This window comes from Neomonachus schauinslandi, chromosome 1 (genome assembly GCF_002201575.2).
Source record: "Neomonachus schauinslandi chromosome 1, ASM220157v2, whole genome shotgun sequence".
Classification (NCBI taxonomy): Eukaryota; Metazoa; Chordata; class Mammalia; order Carnivora; family Phocidae; genus Neomonachus; species Neomonachus schauinslandi.
Window position 1 is genome coordinate 173,904,180 of NC_058403.1, and position 22,721 is coordinate 173,926,900.

Genomic DNA, 22,721 nt, shown 5'->3' on the forward strand with positions numbered 1-22,721 from the left:
TATAATAGATATTGATAATTTTTATGCAAGAGAATAATAATTCATTCTCTTGCATTTCTAAAAACATTTACTGAGCACCTACTGAGTGCCAGACACTGTGCTGCGTGCTGAGTCTCGGAGATCACAGGAGAGACTGACTCTATTGTTGTCTGCATGGAACTAACTTTCAAGAACATTCTATGATAAATGTTTTTCATTTTAATAAGCTCACGATTGAGCTATTTTAAAACTTCACAGTAAGCTTTAAAAATTCCTATATAAAATAATCGCCCCAAGATTTAGAACTTCCTAGAAAACACAATAGTAGGAATTAGTTTTTGAGCACTGAAATCCTGTGAGTCGTCAGTTAAATCAAGTACTGATATCTGTGTGCTGGGAAACTTTACAAGTGGTTATTAAGTCAACCTTGGAACCTACAGGAATTTTAAAATATTAAATTCTAATTTATTTAATAAGTATTTATTTAATAAATAATACATTCTCGTTCTCTCTTCTTTCTTGCCTTTCAGCTTCTGCTCCAGATTTTTCAAAGACTCCAATGAAAAAGTTGATTCAGGTGCAAGTGGGCAGCATGGTCAGCTTGGATTGTAAACCTAGAGCTTCCCCCAAACCACTCTGTTCATGGAAGAAAGGAGATATGATCATACAGGAGAATGAAAGGTATTTTGTTGTCCAAAATAATGGTGATTTGCTTTCTTCTTACTTTCCATGGTGATGTCAAAGTAGGTTTTCAATATGAAATGAATAGAATATGAGGTGTTGAAAAAGGAAGACAGTAGTATTTTTGGTTCTGTAATACTCTCATGAAGATAGTAAGCAACTTTTGAAATCTATTTTTTTTAAGATTTTATTTATTTATTTGAGAGAGACAGAGAGAGAGCATGAGTGGAGAGAGGGGTAGAGGGAGAGGGAGAAGCAGACTCCTCACTGAGCAGGGAGCCCAATGTAGGGCTCGATCCCAGGATCCTGAGATCATGACCTGAGCTAAAGGCAGATTGCACTCCAATTTTTGAAATCTAAAAAGAGTTAGATATATCAGTTAGATTCTTCCCATACAGACTACCTTATTTTAGCAAGGATTTTCCTCCCCAGTCACCTATTAGGACTCAAAGTAGAATGATGAAGAAATGTCAGTCCCGGACCCAGGTGAGCCCATATCCTAGGACAAAGAAGAGAAGATATAATGAGAACACATGCCAAATAAATACTAATATTGCTATTGCCTTATACTGAAATAATTTAGCATTCCTCATGTTAGTTTAAGCAAAGGCTTTCTTGGGGTCCTGATTGTTATAATAACATTTAAAATGAGGAGGAAGAATGAGGCTTAAAGGTACCACTTGTAGAACCAGACTGCCTGGGTTCAATTTGTTCTGCCTTTTACTTGCTCAATGAAAGTCTTTATTTCCATGTCTCATTTTCTTATTTTAAAAAATTTATTTATTCGAGAGAGAGAGAGAGCAAGCACAAGTGGGGGGGAGGGACAGCAGGAGAGGGAGAGAGAATCCTCAGGCAGACTCCCTGCTAAGCATGGAGCCCAACGCAGGGCTCCATCCCAGGACCCTGAGATTACCCCCAGACCAGAAATCAAGAGCTGGCCGCTTCACCGACTGCACCACCCAGGGGCCCTGTGGAGGATGATGTTAGTATTTTATGGGGATTGTTAGCTAGATGAACTACATAAATATCTATACAGCACTTAGGTCATTGCCTGGCGGTGAGTAAAGGTAAGTATTAGCCATTATTATTTATTGAGGATTTAACTGTATGCCAGATATTATGCTCAGAGCTTATGATAAATAGATTATTGACCCCAAAGATGTCCATGTCCTTAATCCGTAAACCTATGATTAGGTTACATACATGACAAAAAGTAATTAAAGTTGAAGATGGAATTAAAGTTACTAAGCAGATGACTTCAAAATAGGGAGATTATCCTGGATTATGTGGGTAGGTTGACGGTAATCACCTGAACAGTTATAAGGGGAAGAGGAAGGCAGAAGTGTTTGTCAGAGATGTATGCTAATCAAGGATGGGACAGGAGAGATTTCAGACTTCAGCGGGACTTCAGTTGGTATTTCTGGCTTTGAAGATGGTGGAAGGGAGCCATGAGCAAAGGATTTTGGATGACTCTCTAAGATGGGAACAGCCCTCAGCTGACAGCCAGTAAAGAAAGAGGGACCTTAGTCCCATAGCCACAATGAACTGAATTCTGTCAACAACCTCAAGGAGCATTTACTAATTCTGAACCTTCCCAAGAAACATAGCCCAGACAATACCTTGATTTTGGTCCAGTGATACCCGTACTGGACTTCTGACTTCCAGAACTATATAATAATAAATTTGTGTTATTGTAGGCCAAATTACTAAACTTAACGGTAATCTATTATAGAAGCAAGAGGAAACTGATGACAGAACTCTACACTCATTATCTCTTTTAAACATCTCTGGAACTCTGATGTGTTATAGGTCATATTATCATATCCATTTTACTAATGAGAAAAACAAAACTTAGATTATATAATTTGCCTAAAGTCACATAGCCATGATTTTAATCCCTGTCTGTTTGACTCTAGACATAGCCACGAAGCATTTTCAATGCCACATTTTGTATAGGGAGCCCAGAATTTTAGAGGTGGTCTTTTTAGCCTTTGCAGTCACGGAGTCCAAATTACTCTTTTTGGAGATGAGGGAAAACAAACAATAAAACCGTAGGCCAAGAAGTGTGGATTTACTTTTTCAAAATTACAAAGTCTTATTGCAGACAACCAAGTTGAACTGCTTGTATATTACTTAGGCACCAAGGTATTTTTGTGAGTTGGTATGACAACACAGTTTGCAGTTCCTTCAGTATTTAATGGGAGACATTTCCATTAAAAGGCAGCCACAGCAGGATGACAGGGCAAAGTTGTGAGCTGAGTGGTTAAACACAGTCTGGCTAAATGCTGGGCCTCACAGAATAGATTTCTGGAACAGGAAGTTAATTAGTGATTTGGAGTTTAATTTTGTAAACCAGTTGAAACAAGTGTAGGCTTGTGGCACAAATTAGTTAATTGTGGCTGTATTGGAAGTGAAGTCTTCTTGTATAACGGCTTTTTGTGTTCAAAAAAGTTTTAAATAATTTTAACTGTGTGCATAAATTAAATAGTGGTTAAATCCCAAGGACTTCAGTGTTTTACACAATAACAAACCCACTTGTCCTCACAGTAGTGCCTATAGGAGGCAGAGGTTTTTAATCTTAATTTTGAAAGTGGGTAAGAAGATTAAGAGTTTTAGCTACAGGCATGCAAGGAGGGATTTACTCCCACGTTATACAGTAATGGGGTAATGCAGGAAAAAGGAGTATAAATTCCAGAATCTGATCTGGGATTTATGACTTGGCCACTTACTACCTTGGTGCCATAAGGTCCATTATGTAACACATTTGAATCTTACTTTCCTCACTCATAAAAGAGATCATAATTCCTACCTTACATAGTTGCTAGACAGTGAGCATTTAGCATGTCTGATATTTGCAGATATACCGATGAGTAAGAATAAAGATATATTACAAATAAAATGTTGAAAGTAGCAGTGACTGAGAAAGATAGAAGCTTTTTGCTTTTTAGTTGGGTGGCTCATTAGCTGATTGATGCTCTCTAAAGGTAGGCAGTTAGGACTACCTGGAATCCACAATTATCAGGGACCCAGACCCCTTTTATCTTGCTGCTCCACTCTCTTCATATCCCGAATCAAGATGGCTCCCTGGGCTTCGGCTTCCCTGTGTCATCTCCCAGTAACAGGAAGGAGGAAGATAGAAATCAGGGTATACTTCTTTCCATTTTTAGGGACTTTGCAGAAGTTCCATACAATAATTTCTTTGATGCCTTACTGGGCAGAAATTAGTTCCTAGGCCAAACTTAAATGCAAGGGAGGCTGAGGAATATAGGGTTTTTTTTTATTTTTATTTTGGTGGGCACGTATGTATCCAGTGAGAAATTGGGATGATTTCTTTTTAATTGGGATTATGTTTCAAGTAGAAAGAGGAAGATGGTTTACTCTAGCAATGTATCATGTTCATAGATGTTACTTCTGTCCATTTGAGGACTATTGACCTCCATTTCGTTTTAAATATTTTCAACATCTCCTCTATGAATAAGGAAACTTTTAGGTATAAAAATAGGGTTAAAAAGAGGAAACGTGTTTAAGAAGAGGGTCCATAGTGTTGCAGTCCCTCCCAAGTATCTTAGTCTGAGCTTTTATAGCACAGTACCATAAACCAAGTGGTTTATGAAATTTATTTCCCACACTTCTGGGCATGGTAGTCTGAGATCAGGGTGCCAGCTTGGTCAGGTTCTGATAAGGGGCTTCTTTTGGGTTTCAGGTGGTAATCTTATATCCTCACATGGTAGACAGCAAGAGAGCTCTCAGGGGTCTCATAAAGGCACTAATCTTATTCATGAGGCCTCCCCGCCCCCCCCCACCTCAGCTCATAACCTAATCACCTCCCAAAGGCCCTACCTCTTAATACCATCACACTGGGGATTAGGGTTTAACATATGAATTTTGGGGAGACTCAACCATTCAGTACATAGCACCAAGTCTGGGGGTTTAGATTTTGCTTTTATCTATTTGGACAGCAAAAGCACTGATGAGCCAGAGCTTTGATGCTTAGGGAAAAGGCTGCTAAAAGCAATTATTGAACAAGTTGTACTTTGGAATCTTCTCCAAGTTCATGTGAAATCAGAGTGGGCCTCAGCCATCACTTAGCAGCAAAAGCCCCATGTCTGTCCCTCTTGACTTGGTCTACAGTCTTAAGCCAAATTGGGGAAGCACCTTAAATGATAGATTTATTGTGGTTGTTCAATCATTGGCTGTTCCAACTTAAAACATGCAGATTCAGATCTCATTTGGGGGACAAATGGATTTATTGACACATTTGAAAATATAAGAGAAGACAAAATTTTTATAGGGTATTTATGGCATGATTTTAAATACATTGGCTTTTTAAGTTTGTTTTTGTTTTTTATATGAACTTGGGTTCGTCAGTGAATGAGAAACTTGTAAGTGAGAAAGCTCTCTCCCCCCTAGTGTAGGGAATGCTGGTGGCAAATAAACTTGATTAAGCCAATACATACATATACTTTATTATGTAAAGCCTAAATCAGGGAAAAAAATAAAGTCAAATTAGGAAAAAAAGTCTAAGGATTAAAGATGTCCTAAAAATTGTATAAACTAATAAATATGTCTACTATGTAAATCACACAATACATTTGAACAATTATAATCAACCTGGTTTGTTAAGTTTTTGTATCAGCACAATAACAGCTTTGTAATTAATGCATCAGTGATAGTAATGGGGATCTAAGTCAGTGAGACACCTAAATTACAGAATCATTTAGAAGAAATCAGTGTTATTGCTTGGAGGTCGAGAGAGCATTTCAAGCTAAGGTAATAAAGGAATTACTTCCCAGCAGAGGTCTTAGAAAAGCTGTTCTGAATAGATTATAAGAGCTTATAATACAAATAGTGATTCCTGAGGTCTCAAAATCAAGTGCTCATTCATTCATTGGAAAATATTTTGAGTACCTACTCTGTGCTAGGCACCAGATATTTAATTTTTATCAGACAAGTCCATCCTCTTGTTTATACTTTTCAGGGTATATAGACAAGCAACACAGAGCAGTTACAGTAAAACTCAACTAGGAAACTACAGTATGTTCAGTGATTACCAGAGAAGGCCCCATCTACAAATTCGGGATCCGATCAGACTTTTTGGAGAATGTAATACGTACAGCAAGACTTGAAAGATGACTAGAGTTTACTGAAGAAGAATGCTTCAGGCACCAGAACATGTGTAAAGGCACAGGGCAAAGGGGGGCTTAGGAACTTGAGTAGCTTCAGTTTACTTCAAGTGTAAAGTGCCTTGTGAGGGTGGATGCAGACAGAGTGGGGCTGTAGAGGTGAGCAGGAATCTTACTGGGAATGACATGTAAGCCAAATAAAGAAGCTTGGGCTTTATTCCAGGCGCTGAGAAGCAACAGAGCAAAATCAAAGTAGCAGAATTAGAAGATCAAATTTAATTTTGATTATGTTCTTTAAAAAAAAAATCACAATGGTGGCAATGGGGAACATGGGTTGGAGTTGCAGAAAGACTTGAGGCAAGAACCTCAATTAGTAAAAATTCACCAATCTGAACAAGAGAGTATGATAGCCTGAACTAAAGAAATGGCAATGAGAAGGGAGAGAAGTATTGAGGAATTAGAGGAGGGGTTAAGTCCACAGGACCTAGGAGTTGATCAGATTAATGATTTGAAGAAAAGGTAAGAGTCCAGGATGAATCCTAAATTTCCAGCTTAGACATCAGGGAGCATGGTAGACCTATTCAGTGAGACAAGCAACATTTCAGAAAAAACAGGAGTAAGCACAAATGTAAGTGCTATTGGGGATTGTTGGTGTTTGAAGTGCTTGTTGAAAACCCAACTAGATATATGAGCATATAGAAGTTGACTAAATGAATCTGGAACTCAGGAGAAAGTCTTGAGCAACAGATAGACATTTAGTTGTTCTGAGCATGACATGGTAGCTGAAACCATGGCACTGAATAAAATTGTCTTAGAAGGTACGTAGCATTAAATGGTAGAGGGTCAACACCTTATCTCTGAAGCTGATGGAAGCTTAAGTTGTGGGGTAAAGGAAGCCTGTTTTTATAGTCTTAGATAAATGGCTTACAGTCATAATTTGTAAGTAATCAATTTATTAAGTAAAGGTCAATATTAAGTCACCTGGTATGCAAATATTCTGATCTTTGAAATTACTAGCATCAGTACTGAACAAAGTTGTTGTTGTTTGCTTTTTTGTTTTGTTTTGTTTCATATTTGTATCATCCACTACTGAGAAAAGTTATTGTGCTTTTTCCCCCATGCAAGAAACAGGTTTTCTGAATAAACAGAAATGCCCTGCCCCTTTGAGTGTTCAGTGGTGGTACACCAACTGTCAGTGTTTTAGTGTTCTTTTATTCATTCATTCATTTGCTTATAATCCACATATTTTCAAAAAAGACTGAAATTGAAATAGGATGTTTTTTCTCCTTTAAGCAAAGCAAAATTGGAAAAGACTTTAGAGAATGCAAGCAGGCATGGTATTCAAGAAGAAATAGCCAGTTGGCATATTTTAAAGAATGTTTAGCTTTTCTCTATCACTTAGTGGTACTTACAATGCATTAGCCAATTATTTTTTTAAAATGGGTCTTTCAGTTGAATGCTATTACTTATAATAGTAAATATTTTATTGCAATAGCCTCAATTCGAAAGAGAGTCAAAGAATGGCCCATTACTTCTAATTAAACACATTAAAATTGTTTCACATGTTCTAGGCAGCATTTAATATTATAGAAATTCAAATGCTTTTTAAAGAAAGAAATAGTAAAGATTTTTTTTTCCAAATATTAATAGCCATAATCCACACAATGCTTTTGAAATGTATTAACCAATTCTTAATATGCTTTTTACATATAGTTAGAAACTGGCTTTAAAAATGCAGTGAGAATTATATTCTGTATAAATCCATTTATATGACTGCTGAAAAAGCACAGCCTTTGGGACAGAAAACAGCAGTCACTGTTGCCAGAGTGGGTGGAGGGGTTGACTGTTTAGGGACATGGGGGAACTTTTAGGGGTGAGGGAGTTGTTCTAGATCTTGATCGTAACAGTGGCTACATGACCACATTGACTTATTAAAACTCACAGAACTGCATACCAAAAAAGGGTGAATTACTCTATATATAAAGTATACTTTAATTTTTTAAGCAAAAATTTACATGCACTCTTACATTCACCTCATCCTGAATTCATGAGTAGCTTCATAGAGAAATTGAAAGGCTCAAGAAATGCTCCCAACAGGTCACTTTTGCTTCCTGTGAAACACCGAGCAGTTCCACGACAGCACTGAGAAGCAGAATCGAAACTTTTGCCAGGAACCAGAATAATTCTGTCAGAGCAAGAACCACTTGGCATTTCCACCACTTGCTACTATTAGTCACCACAGTCTTGCTCTGTAGAGATGTGTCCAGGAGCTCTGTTACTATCAGCAAATCTGTTGGATGGCACTTCCTCTTGTCTCAAGTTCTTAGTTGAAGAACAAGGATTCCTTTGTCAAAGTTTCTGTCTCCGTCCCTTCCGCATTCCCCCACATTTCTTGGCTCCTCTCTCTCTTATCACAGTAGAGTCTGTTTTTTTGTTTGTTTGTTTTGTTGTTTTTTATTTGTTTCATACTGTTCAAAATGCTGCTCCCTTCTCTGACTGCTTCTGTTGCCCCCTTTCACCCAAGGAGCTGGATTCTGTGATCCTCCCTTTCATTCTTGGTCTACCCGTCTAAACAGCTGTGACCTCACAACTACCTGAGAGATACAGGAGCTCAGTGCAAAGTTTCAGTTAATCTACCCTTGGGCAAACAGCTAAGATCTCGGGTAATTCTTTACCCCTGTACCTTTAGCTCCAAATTAATCTTGAACTGGTGAACTTAGAAGATCAAAGGAGAATTTTATTTAATTTGTGTGTTGTTGCCCCTTTCAGGACTTGGATATTATTGAATAGAGACCGACGTCCCCGCTCCCTATCTATAGGGAAGGTATTCATGTAGTTCAGTAATTTGTCTTTATTCAGTGGTGGGGGCTGTCCACAGCACTGGGAATGCGCAGATGAATACAAAACAGCACGAGCACTTAAAGAGCACACTCATAGTCTATTCAGAGTTTGGAAAAGTTAGCCATCAGTTACACTGGGTTAGACTATATGATCAAGGGGACCATATAATTAATTCTATAAACTGAGACATTTTGAAAGAGAAAGGGGGCACTGCTAGCAATTACCTACAAGACAGCACATATAAACTGTACTGGTCTGAGGAAACTGGACACTGACACCTTGTCTGTAATGGAGGTGTACAGAAGCGAGTAAGAAGTACAGAGAAGAGATGCTGTCTCAGCTTTGGGAACTGGGAAAGCAGCTCCATGGAAAGAGAGGCATCTCAAAGGAAGCAACTCTAGAGCTACGTTTTGAAAGATCTATAAAATCTAACAGAGCAAAAGAGTAGAGAAAACACCATCTGAACAAAATGGTGGATGGCATAGACAGAGGTGAAACTGGGTATTTATTCCAGTTGTGTCTGTGCTAAAGTTCATATAGGATAAGGAAAATGAGAAGGCCTGACCTGAGTTATTTTCCGGATAAGGCACCATCTCTCTCTTTCAAAGGAGGTGAATATCAGAAGATTATTTTTATTAAAGGGGAGATTGAGATACCTGAGTAAGTATACAATAGTCTCAGAGAGTAGAGAACAGCCCCCTTCCCTGTCTGGGTTCTGTAACCCACACCTCCATTTCTCTCATGCTTCCAGCTGTAAAGAAAAGAGAAAAGAGTACATTTGCCCCTTACATCCCATATCCTATGAGAAGATTAAGTTAGTATTTAACAGTGAAGTTAATCAAGAGAAGAATCAATGCAATCCAGACTTTTGGGTTGGAATAGGGCTTTTGGGAAGCCATCCTAATTCTTCCTCTCTGCCATCCCCCACCCTTCAACCACCAGAACATGCCTACGGAGCTTCTCCCATTAACCACAGACATCTAAGTTTCTGAGTACGTATTTGTATGATTATTGACATGAATCATTTATGCCTAATTGGCATGCAGCATACTAAGTACTGTGCACATTATTCACTGTGCCGGATGAAGCAAAGTGTAGGTTGATTTCCTTCTTGACTTAATTTTAACACATGGAAAGAGCAAAGCATCAGAATCAGAAAGGTGTGGTTTAAATCTTGGCTCTTTCACTTACCACGTAGGTGGAGCTAGGCACGTTAGTTAAGCTCTGAGTCTTGTTTCCTTATTTGTGAAATGGGGCCTTATTGCAAAGTTAGCCAGTCTGTTAGGTGGTATTTGCTTGGCACATACTCTTAGCACCGGTTGGACAAAATACTGACCTTGCCTGACAAGCAGAGAAAGGCCGAAGTTTCCTTTGGAAAAATGATGTCCAACTCTGTCCCTGCTCCTTTTCTCTCACATTTCTTTATCTCAGGGGACTCGAGTTGCAAAGATAAAAATAAGATAGTGTGTGTGTGAAGCATCTTCTATAGTGGCTTCTAGATATGCTCTCAGGAAAAGGTACCCGTTGCTGTTCATGTTGCTTTTAATATTAACTGTTTTCATCATGTTGCTCAGGTACTTTAGGAGTAACGAGACTGGGTTAAAAAGAAATGTGAGTAAAGACTTTTGTTTTTTACAACTCTCTACTGAGTTTTTCATTATTTAAACCTTCTTAAATAAATAAATTTTACCTAAATGTTATTAAAGAAAATTGCTGCTTTTTTTTTAAGATTTTATTTATTTGAGAGAAAGAGAGAGAGAAAAGACGAGTGGGGGGAGGGGCAGAGTAAGGAAAGGGACAAGCAGACTCCCCACTGAGCACGGAGCCCAATGCAGCCAATCCCAGGACCCTGAGATCATGACCTGAGCCAAGTCAGATGCTTAACCAACTGAGCCACCCAGGCACCCCAAGAAATTGCTTTGGTTTTTTTTTTTAAGATTTTATTTATTTATTTGTCAGAGAGAGAGAGAGCACAAGCAGGGGGAGCAGCAGGTTCTCTGCTGAGCAGGGAGCCAGTTGTGGGACTCGATCCCAACTGACTGAGCCACCCAGGTATCCCGGAATTGCTGCTTTCAAAAATCGTATCAGCTAAATTTAGCAGGTGACCATGTGGTTCTTAAATCCATATTTCAAATTTGATTTTAATGAATTATAAAAGTTGAGGCGACTTTAAAAAATTTTGTCAGTGTCATGATTTTGGTAGGGGAAAGCTGGTGAATGAATTTGAATGTGCTGAACATTGGAATCTACTTGAAGCCAGTTCCTTGTAAGAACTGGGTAATTAATTCATACCCATACTCAGGTATCCACCCATACCACATCTGTTTGGTCATAGAGCATTTCTCACTCAAGCTGCAAAATCCCACACACACTTGCCCGCAGCCCAGTCAATGTTCTATATCCTTGTTCTTACTGAAAATTGAAAGAAAAAATATATTAAAGCTATTGTAGAAACCTGTATTATCATCACATACTCCCTTTGCTTTTTTTCCTGCTAATATATTTAAGATAGGAAAAATCAGATGCTTTCTCTCAAAGTAAGAATATTGACTCTTTTAACACTATCAAGTTAGAGGACAGGACAGGGATGCATACCTTTGCCTTCTGAATAAATTTTAAAAGAAAGGAGAAAGAGACAGAATTCTCATTTCATCCTGCCTCTTTCGCTCTTGTAATTTCCATGGCTGGAATATCTTTTCTTCTCAACCTAGAAAACCCGAATTCATCACTCAAGGTCCAGCTTATTGTTACTCATGGTGGGAAGCCTTCCCCCAAGCCCAGTAGGCAAGATTAATTGCTCTTTCTTCTGCTTTACCCTTGTGGTTTCTTTATCCAATTGTATCATCTAACACAGTGTATTATAACTGTGCAGAAGGCCACCTTACCTGGGTTCTCAAAGAGCCTTTTGCTTATCTTTCCTGGTAGCCTCAGACTCTGCTCCATACATGTTTGTTCATTTCAACATTCATTTATTCCTCAAATATTTATTTAACATCTACTGTTCCCATTAACTATTGCTGCATAACAAATCACCCTGAAAGTGTGATTTGGTGTAAAAACAGTCACTTTATTAGATTTCACTGTTTTGTGGGTCAGAAATTGGGGAAAGCCTCGGCCAAGCTTGACTAGGTATTAGCTCAGTTTGTCTCCCATGACTTAGGTAGTAGCTAGAGCCAGAACAGCCAGGGGCTGGATACGCCCTGCATTCTCTTTGGCAGCCCCAAGGCCTTTCCATTTGGTTTCTCCATGTGGGCTAGTTTGCGCTTCCTCACAGCACGGTGGCTCTAGGGAGTTGAAATGCTTACAAGGCAGCTGATGGGTTCACCAGTGAATATTCAGGGTAGCAAGATGAAGGTGAGTCAACACTCCACTTTTCTAGCATTACACTGGTTATTAAGGAATCACTAAGCTAACCAGATTCACAGGGAGTGGAATTAGACTCTACCTCTTGATGAGACAGTAGCAGGATTCCAGGGGAGCAGGTGGGATGGGAAATCTAACTTCCGCCACCTTTGGGAAGTGCAATCTGGCACACCTCCCACATGCCATGCATTACCCTGGGCTCTGAGGAAACCACAGGAACAAGGCATTGGTCCCTTCCTCGTGGGACTTGCAGAAGGGAAATGCAGAATGCAGATAAGTTGAAAAGACCTCATAGAAATTGGAAAAGGGAGAGGCAGAGTACATATAAATTAAAAAGATAATTTCTTTAGCCATAAAGAAAAATATATATAATTATATAGAGTTTTATTTTTAAAAAAAAAAAGGCCTCATTAAGGAAGTAACTTTGGGGCAGAAAACTAAATGGTAGGAAGCAATGGATCATGCCAAGAATTGGGAGAAGTGCCTTCCAGGAAGACACCCCAATAAGAACAAAGGCCCAGAGATGGGAATGAGATTGACTGATTTGAGAATCAGGAGGAAACCAGTGTCACTAAAGTATCATGTATGGATCAGGAGAGGAACAAAATATAAAGCCTCAGGAAAAAAAAAATAAACAAATAAATGAAATATGAAGTCTCAGAGATGGGATTCTTAAAGACCATGATAGAAATGTTGGATTTTATTTTAAATAGAATAAGAATCATTGGAGGTCTTAAGGCAGGGATGTGACATGATCTCGTTAAAAGAGAACTCTGGCTGAAGGATGGAGAGTGGGTCGGAGAGAGAAAGGAAGGGAGCACAAGTCTGGTTAGGGAGCAGTTTGTAGTTGGCAGGACAAGAGTGACTGGAGGCTTGATTTAAGGTAACAGTGGATGAAATGGAGAAAAAAAAGATACCATGTATTTTGAAGGTAGAGTTGGATAAATTTGTGCCTTATAGTTTTAAAAAATTTCCTACCAAATGATCACATTTATTGGTTAGTTTTGCATGACCTGTAGGTATGTCCCTCAGCCGTTAGATTGTAAGTCTTCAAAGGGTAGGGGCTAGTCCTTATCTTATTTTCCAAAACACTTAGTGCAATTTAAGTCCTCAAAAAATACTTGTTGAAGTGAATTTCATTCTTTTTTGAGTGGTTTCCATTTCTTAAAAATAACCTATAATCACTTTTTCTTTGCTTTGCTTTTTTTTTTTAAGTCGACATCACACCCAGCATGGAGCCCGATGTGGGGCTTGAACTCACAACCCTGAGATCAAGACCTAAGCTAAGATCAGCAGTCAGGTGCTTAACTGACTGAGCCATCCAGGCGCCTATAATTTTCTTATTTAATTTACAACAACAATTTCTTTAAAATACAAGAATTGGCTTTTTAAATAAATTTCTACTTGAAGCTTCCTATTGAAAATAAAAAAGTTCCTTATTTTAATTCTTCCCCTCCCTGAACCTTTAACGGAAATAGGGGTAGATGGATGGATGGATGGATGGATGGTTGGATGGATGATTAGGTGAGGTGCCATTGCACTTTCATAAAAAAAGGAATAAACATGTGTTTCAGTAGTGATGGTTGCTGCCTCCCACATTCTGATGCTGGAAGGTGTTATTCATAATTTATGATCTGTTATATAAGTTCTAATGAGTTGGTACACTGAGTTATATTTCTTACTGCCTAACAAACTTAAAAACAATTGATTTTGCACTTTGACCTGTTTTCCGCTTCCTGATTTTATTTGTGATATTTTAAAATTCTGTCTTTTTTATTTTATTTTATTATGTTATGTTAATCACCATACATTACATCATTAGTTTTTGATGTAGTGTTCCATGATTCATTGTTTGTGCATAACACCCAGTGCTCCATGCAGAACGTGCCCTCTTTAATACCCATCACCGGACTAACCCATCCCCCCACCCCCCTCCCCTCTAGAACCCTCAGTTTGTTTCTCAGAGTCCATAGTCTCTCATGGTTCGTCTCCCCCTCTGATTTCTCCCCCTTCATTTTTCCCTTCCTACTATCTTCTTTTTTTAACATATAATGTATTATTTGTTTCAGAGGTACAGGTCTGTGATTCAACAGTCTTGCACAATTCACAGCGCTCACCATAGCACATACCCTCCCCAGTGTCTATCACCCACCCACCCCATCCCTCCCACACACCACCACTCCAGCAACCCTCAGTTTGTTTCCTGAGATTAAGAATTCCTCATATCAGTGAGATCATATGATACATGTCTTAATGAAGATTTCATTGCTAGAGCAGTTTCTATAAGAAGATGAGAGTGTTTGACCCTTTGTGAGTATGTAGTCCTGAAAAAAAATCTATAATTGAGGTTGAATATATAAAAATCTATCTTGTTTGGGAAAAAATTATTTCCTAACCTTTTACATTCAAATGCTGTAGAAAGAGGTGTGTTTAACTTTACCTTTAAGATCTTATTAGGCTCTTTATTTTCCACAGTCTTTATTAATTTAATTTACTTAACTGAGAAAATGGTAGTATTTTAAAACTTGATACAAATTATATGTTTTCCTAAGTACTTAAAAATATTGATATCCCCACTGTATTTATTTATTATTTCTTTATTACTCTAGCCTCATTTTAATAACTTAATGTCTCCTAGTTTATTTCATTTATTTGTGTCATGTCTCATTCCTAAAAGAACTTGAGACAATTTATCAAAATACAAAGTACACACTGGGGAGAAAAAATTGTGGAGGAAAAAAAGATGCCAGCATTCCACTTGCCTAGAATGTAAATTATATAAATTAGGACAGCCTAAATTCTTACCAGGGAATCCTTACTGCCTTTTAGAGCATGATCCATAGTACATGTTCGATAAATCGTTGTTGGATGAGTATCTGAGGGAAGTTTACAAAACATAACCCAATGGATCCATTCATGTATTTGAGATGCACAATTTTGGCTCAGAGCTTTCTGCTAAAAATAAGCAGACAAAAATACTGCCAGTTACACAATCCTTGATGTCCATAAGGTGAAATGAAAACATTTGATAAGGAGATACGCAGCTCTCCCTAGGAATAAAAATGTGAATGTGTATATCCAAATACAATGGATTTTCATGAAGAAAACATTGAGTGGTGCAGTACTAACAGTCCACGTTCTTACAATAAAATACAATGACTTCTTGGGGCACCTGGGTGGCTCAGTCGGTTAAGTGTCTGCCTTTGGCTCAGGTCATGATCCCAGGGTCCTGGAATGGAGCCCTGAGTCAGGCACCTTGCTCAGCAGGCAGTCTGCTTTTCCCTCTCCCTGTGACCCCCCCCCACACTCATTCTCTCTCTCTCTCTGTCTCAGATGATTAGATTAAAAAATCTTAAAAAAAAACCCAATGACTTCTCAATGAGTATTAAAGATTTTTTTTTCTTATTCTTTGCAATCCAAGCGTAACTTTGAGTATTAAAACTTAAGGCTCTTGAGAAAGGGGTAGACCACATTCTTCTAGCTAATTTTCCATGCGTATTATTTCTCACATGTATGATTTAGTGAGCTTGAAATAGAAATTATTTCAGGGTTATGTTTGCTGTCAAGAATGTAGGGTACTCAAGGAGGGGCTACTGTGAAAATGAAGAGTCAGTGCTTATAAAGAGTCAATTGAACTAATATTAAGGTTTATATCATCTGATTAAAGGTGTGGTGGCTCCAGAACCTGTGTGAATAGACAATGATCACACCTCTGCCTGGAGGAAGGACAACAAAGTGCAGATTATTAGGACTGAGATTTTTTCTCAGAAAACAGTTTGGAACCCACCCCAGATTATGAATGAATGTGTGGCCTAAGACTCTACATTCTTGAGTGGTGCAACATTAACTACTCTTTCTTTTATAAGTGAGGTGATAGTTGACACACAATGTTACATTAGTTTCAGGTGTGCAACCTAGTGATTCCACAAGTCTTTATGTTACCCTAAGCTCATCACAAGTGTAGCTACCATCTGTCACCATACAATGCTGTAACAATATCATTTACTATACGCCCTATGCCGTGCCTTACACTTTCCATAATTGGAAACCTGTACCTCCCACTCACCTTCACCCATTTTGCCCTTCCTTCCATACCCCTCCCCTCTGGCAACCACCGGTTTGTTCTCAGTATTTACATTACCACCCTAGTTTTGTACAAGATAATTTTTAAAGAGCTAGTCACCAATGTACACAGTCATCATGAAGGAAAATCTTAATAAGGTGCATCTAAAAAGGCTAGCACTGAAGCATTCAAGACAAAAAGTTTTCAAGCACAGTCTTATTATCATTGGGTGAGTAGGATTGCTAGCAAGAGTTGCCAATCTGATGTCCACAGAACCTTAGATAATTCAACTTGAATTGTATCGCATATTTGTTGTCATTGTGTTGTATGTCTGTGTATTTCTTCTGCATAGAGTTCTCACACTTTTCAAATATTCAAAGAACTCTGTATCCCAGCAAGTTTAGTTACACTGCAGAAGTAAATAGCCACTTATACATTGATGAATATCTAAAATAGAAGATGATGTTGGAATTGGGATAATGGGACCAGAACCATCCTTTCGTGCAAGAACACAATATCAAGGCAGATGTTTTTGGGCCATTCTTGATTTGTAATAAAACCTTGTCCTCCCTGTATGGAAGATTGCTTCTGAACCCTTCATATTGGTTAAGATAACAATATATATTGAAAAAATACTATGTACATGGCACCAATTTGTGGTTGCTCATATCCTTTAGGGATTTGGGAACTGTAGCTAAGGACTAATTCAAGGACATTACCCAGAATTATTAGGTAAGTTGCAGAAACTGACTCAGGGATGGACAGAAAACTGAGTGGCTCCAGAAATCCTAGCAGAAGCGATTGCACCATCTTCTCACAGGAAGTGCTGGAATGAATGAACTAAGCATCATTTTTGTCTTTATTTCACAAATTAAAGTTGAAGGAGGGAGAATCCAGTAGGCATAGTTTAGAATACTGTTACTCAAAGTGTGGTTCCCAGGGGTTCTCCGGGTGGCTCAGTTGATTAAGCATCTAACTCTTGATTTTGGCTTTGGCTCAGGTCATGATCTGAGTCCTGAGATGGAGCCCCGCATCGAGGTCCCCTCCTTTCTCTTTGGTATCTGCCTTCCTATAGAGAATGAATGTATTTTGATGTTCTCTTTACCATGCCCTACCTTACAGGAAGGGCCTGGGGTTGTACACTTGAGCCAGGGTGCTTAGGTCTGTCTAATTCAGGGATGAAATATCAGAAAACCATGCTGCTCACTTAAGCAGTTTTGAATCAGCTTTCTGTATAATGTAAGTAATAGAACTGACATTTTGATTTTCATTGATTTCACTTATGAGTCTATCTCTCAACCAGGAAAGAATAGTGTCAAATACGGCACCACTTTGAACCTTAAGAGGTATTCCCTTTGAGGTTTTCTTTTAAATACATGAGCCATTAGAGAGTTGTTTAATTGTCTTGTTTGGTTTACTCCCTCATACATAGGAATATTTATCATTTTTGCAGATACTTCATTATATAAGGATTTAAATGTTTCAAATGGATTACCTCGGCTTCATGAATTACTTAGATGAGTAGTTTGATATAATAATTCAAATTGGAAATCCCCCTTTAAGGGCCTTTTGTCCTTTTGGCTTGAGTCCATTTTAGAAGAAACACTATTACATCACTATTGTCACACAAATTGAGCTCCAGATTTATTTGTCATGATAGACATGCTTTTGGAAAGGTTTTATAAAAGTAATGATTATGTTCCTTTACCGTTGATTCTCTTCTTATGAATATGAAGAAATGTTAATTGATGTGGAAAAAGTACATCTCTCTAGGACCTCAGATGCCTTTTCCATGTAATCTGTGTGTACAACAAAATAACAACGCTGCATATTATTAGCCTAGTGCTTACTCAAAAATAGGATAATTAACTGCTGAATCTTCTCTGCTCTGCCTCTCTTTTCCTTGGAGATTTTCCAACCAATAAATCACTAACCTAACGCTGCTGAATTTATAAGACGAAAGCCCAAAATGGTATAGTTAAAAGAATGAAAATTCTAATATAATTTTCCTAAATAGTGTGTGTACGTTATCTTTGAACTCAAGGGGCAGGAGTTCTTTTGCCAAGCGTTTGGGGCTGAGAGGGAGCTGCAAACAAGAACATACACTTTGTGCTCTTTTTCACTGACACTTATTTTTCTCATGCATTTTCCTCAGTTTATATTTGCTTTTCTTAACTGTCATTATTTATCTTGTAATATATGCATTGTGAGTACTTTTCTCTTACGGCTAATTGTAAGCATCCATCTCTTCGAATATGTACTCAGAAAGTGAAGTCCAAAATAGCCTTGTTATTTTCTATACAGCAGTTTAATCATTACGATCTCATGTGATTTCATTTCCACTGAGATGTGCTTCCTGAGAAAATGTAGAGTTGCGGCATGTTTGTTAAAATTCAAGTTGAATAAATTACCGTAATATTCAGAACATAGGCAAGGGTAAAACAATATATTCAGAAATCCTGCCTTGCATGCATAATATGCCACACTGTTCCCATTCTAAAACATACTGTGTTATTATGATGGTTATATGTCATCATAAAGTACAGGTCAGTCTTGCCTAGATAACAGTCAACTTTCTGAACACACAGCTTTTCTTAACAGTCATAAATTCAATGTTGTCACTGAATTACAGAATGGACCATTCGAGCAGCTTGGAGCAGTTAAGTTTACTTATCCCAAACTAACCATAGATGGCACAGAGTTAAGTAAAATAATTAACCTCTTTTACTATGAAAGGAAAGCCTGATAAAAGAAGATATATAAAGGTATATTATAAAACCAATCAAGGAGTCAAAAATGCCACAGTGATTTAAATTCTACATTTTTCAAAGGAAACTGGAGTCCCACATTTCTGAATGTTAATCTCATAAATCTTTAACTTTTTGTGCCAAGACTTGGAGACACTCATTGTTATCTACATTTTCAGCTCTCTCCATTTGCAGCAAAATGTGTTCCCAGAAAGCTTAGAAAGCAATTTCATTTATACTGAAGTAGTATAAAATTTTCACTTTAGATCTCTGTAGGGAAGCATGGGTTATTGAAGGTTTTCTTTTGAGAAACAATTACTCCATCCATTTACTGAATATTGTTTATTTTTATGTTGTGTGAAATGCCCTGTGGGCTTTTTAGATCTTACTGGAAGAACCAATTTAGGAAGAAAATACCCAATTAGCTCAAAATTTTACAATGTACAGAGTTTGCATTCTTTGAGAGTCAATATGTTTGTTTGGGGTCTGTGTGATTCCTAAGTTGTTAGCCATGCTTTTGAAATTATGCCTCATCTTGGCTTAGTCATGAAGATAGGTTTGCTCATTTACACCTATTAAACCTCACGCACTAAAGGTTTTGTAGTTCTTCCAATATCCCTAATAGTTCTATATTTGTAGTGGAAGGTTCACTGTTACACTAATTCATAGCATGTGAAGATATCTGAAATTGCCTATCTCTGTTCTGTGATACCCAAATCAGAAGGTCTGAGCTTCGAGTGAATATTTGTTTGGTCAACCAGAGACATTTTTACTTTGGTTTCATGCTTGCTAATCTTGGAAGTGGTCAGTTGCTCAGCTTCCGGGAGCTTCTAATTCTGCCTCCAGCCTCTATCTCAAAGCAGATGAGGTTACCTCACTTTAAATACGTTTAAGACCTTCTGATAACCATCTCCTACCTTGCTTTCTTTACATATTAAGATCTCCAGCAAAGTTGCATTTTTTTTTTCTTGACTAGTAAAGGTAGGTAAAATTTATTGAGCGATGCTATGGGTCAAATCCTATCCTCTTTGAGGGTCATGGCCCCAAATTTTTACAGATAGGATTAGCAAGCAAAATGGGTCAGGAACATCGCCCTTCTTTGTACTCATTCAGAGACTTTTCTCTCTCTCTCTCTCCCTCTCTTTTTAAATTTAATTTTATTTATTCATTTGAGTGAGAGAGAGAGCAGAGGCAGAGGGAAAGGGAGAAGCAGACTCCCCTGTTGAGCAGGGAGCCCTATGCAGGGCTCAATCCCAGGGCCTTGGGATCATGACCTGAGCCGAAGGCAGCCACTTAACTGACTGAGCCACCCAGGTGCCCCAGAGACCTTTCTCGATAACTTTTCTCTCACTCTCTTTCTCTCCCTTCCTCCTTCCCTTTCTCCCCATCTTTATCTTCAGTCTCTCCGTCTTTTTTAGCTTCTTTCTTCATAGTAAAAGTACATTTGTAGTCCTCTTATCCTAGGAATTTCTAAATTCTCTTCATCCTGCCTTCTATTGTCTCAGCTTTCTTTTTTTCACATACATATTTACACAGTTGACCCTTGAACAACATGGGGGTTAAGGGTGCCAACCCAATGCAAAGTGGAAAATTCAATGTAACTTTTGATTCCCCAAAAACTTAACTAAGAGCCTACTATTGATTGGAAGCCTTACCAATAGCTTAATCAATTAACACATGTTTTGTATGTGATATGTATTATATACTATATTATTATAATAAAGTAAGCTAGAGAAAAGAAAGTATTATTAAAAAAATCATAAGAAAGAGAAAATATTTTTACAATACTGTATTAGAAAAATCTGTGAATAAGTGGACCCATGCAGTTCAAACCCGTGTTTCACAGGTCAACCATACACATATACATGTGCATATGTATGGATATATTTATATATGGCACATAAATACATATATATATGTGTATATGTATATACATGTGTATGTGTATAATAGCACACTTTCTGAATTTATTTTCTTATAATTTCTAAAATCCTCAATGCCTTGCAACCTGCCTTCACTAATCCCAGTTCTTCTGTAGTGACTCTCTAGGGGGCATACAATCATTTGTTCATTCAACAAGTATCAATTTTGAACATTTACTCTATGTCAGGAATGGTTCAAGGTTCTAGGAATTTAGTGGTGAGTAAATCAGACACTATCTAGACACCCTCCCTACTTCCAGAGAGCTTACAGTCTCTGAGCTTACTAGAGGAGGAAATTAGTCAAATGCTATAAAGCAGGCACAGAGGATGTATCATCGCTTACAGGAACACCTCATATGACCCATGGTTCAGGGAAGTGGCCAGAATCTGAAGCTTCAGTACACATTAACCAGACATAGGGGACAGTGTTCACAAAGGTGCCAAGACAAGAGGAAGCATAAAAGCATTTAAAAGAAACTATGTGTGACTGGGAAAAAGCAAACAAGGGGTAGAATTCATGGGGTTTCACGGAATTAGAGAGAGGTAGGGTCCCGATGAGAAAATACGGCTCAGGCTTAGGATATAATCATTTTTCTGCTGTAGGCAGTGTGACGCCAGAGAAGCGGCCTAAGCCAGGACTGGGGGTTATAGCGGAATTACATGATCAGACTTATATTTCTTTCAGGTTACTCCTCATGTTTCTCAAACCAGTCTCCATATGCGAAGTGGTTGGTTTGCTTGTGTCCCTCTGCTGGGTCTCTTCTTTCCATTATCATCACACACTATTTAAGAAAACCTTTGTTTTCTGAGAAGCTAAGGTATAGAGATTTTCTTCAGTGATCTCTTTGAGAAAAGTGATCAGCGGACATTTCATACCCATCAAAGTGGTCAGGGTTCCATGAGGGAAATCAGATATAACACCTTTTTCACAGCTACCTAGGAAAGTTCTTGGCATTTGTAACCCTTGTACTTTGCTCCTCAAATTAAAATACAATGTTCTGTGTTCCCTGATTAGCTTTCTAGGCCATTGTTCTCAAACCCTTTTGTTTCAAACATACCTTGACATATTAAAAAAAAATCACATGAGCAACAAATATTCATGCATACTCTACCCAGGATGATGAGCAGGTCTCTGTGTGCTGACTCTAATTCCACCACTTTCTCACTCAAGAAAATGAAAGTAGAATTTGAGTGAAAGCTAATTGCAGGTCATCAAAGGAATATATATATATATATATATATATATATATATATATATATATGTAATTTTACATTAAAAATTAACAAGTCAGGAAACAACAAATGTCAGCAAAGATGAGGAGAAAGGGGTACCCTCTTACACCTGTTGGTAGGAATGCAAGCTGGTACAGCCACTCTGGAAAACAGTATGGAGGATCCTCAAGACGTTAAAAATAGAGCTACCCTGTGACCCAGCAATTGCACTACTAGGTATTTACCCCAAAGATATAAATGTAGTGATCCAAAAGAGCACCTGCACCCCAATGTTTATAGCAGTAATGTCCACAATAGCCAAACTGTGGAAGGAGCCGAGATGCCCTTCAACAGATGAATGGATAAAGAAGATGTAGTACATATACACAACGGAATATTTTTCAGCCATCAGAAAGGATGAATACCCACCATTTGCATTGGCATGGATGGCACTGGAGGGGATTATGTTAAGTGAAGTAAGTCAAACAGAGGAAGACAATTATCATATGGTTTCACTCATATGTGGAACATAAGCAATAGCACAGAGGACCATAGGGGAAGGAGAGAAATCCAAAGGGGGAGAAATCAGAGAGAGAGGTGAACCATGAAAGACTATGGACCCCGAGATACAATCTGGGAGTTTCAGAGGGAAGGAGGATCGGGGGAGGGGGTAACAGGGTGATGGGTATTGAGGAGGGTACATGGCTGTGATGAGCACTGGGTATTATACTTAACTAATGAATCATTGAGCACTACATCAAAAACTAATGATGTACTATACAGTGGCTAA

General features: G+C 38.1%; 1 protein-coding gene across 1 annotated transcript in view; it reads left to right on the plus strand.

The window, feature by feature from the left end:
• CNTN3 (contactin 3) overlaps window positions 1-22,721 on the plus strand; it is a 219,767-nt gene that overhangs the window by 133,218 nt on the left and 63,828 nt on the right. The window contains exon 9 of the mRNA XM_021695008.1: window positions 510-660. Within this exon, the coding sequence (XP_021550683.1) occupies window positions 510-660 (151 nt within the window). The remainder of the gene's footprint in view (window positions 1-509; window positions 661-22,721) is intronic.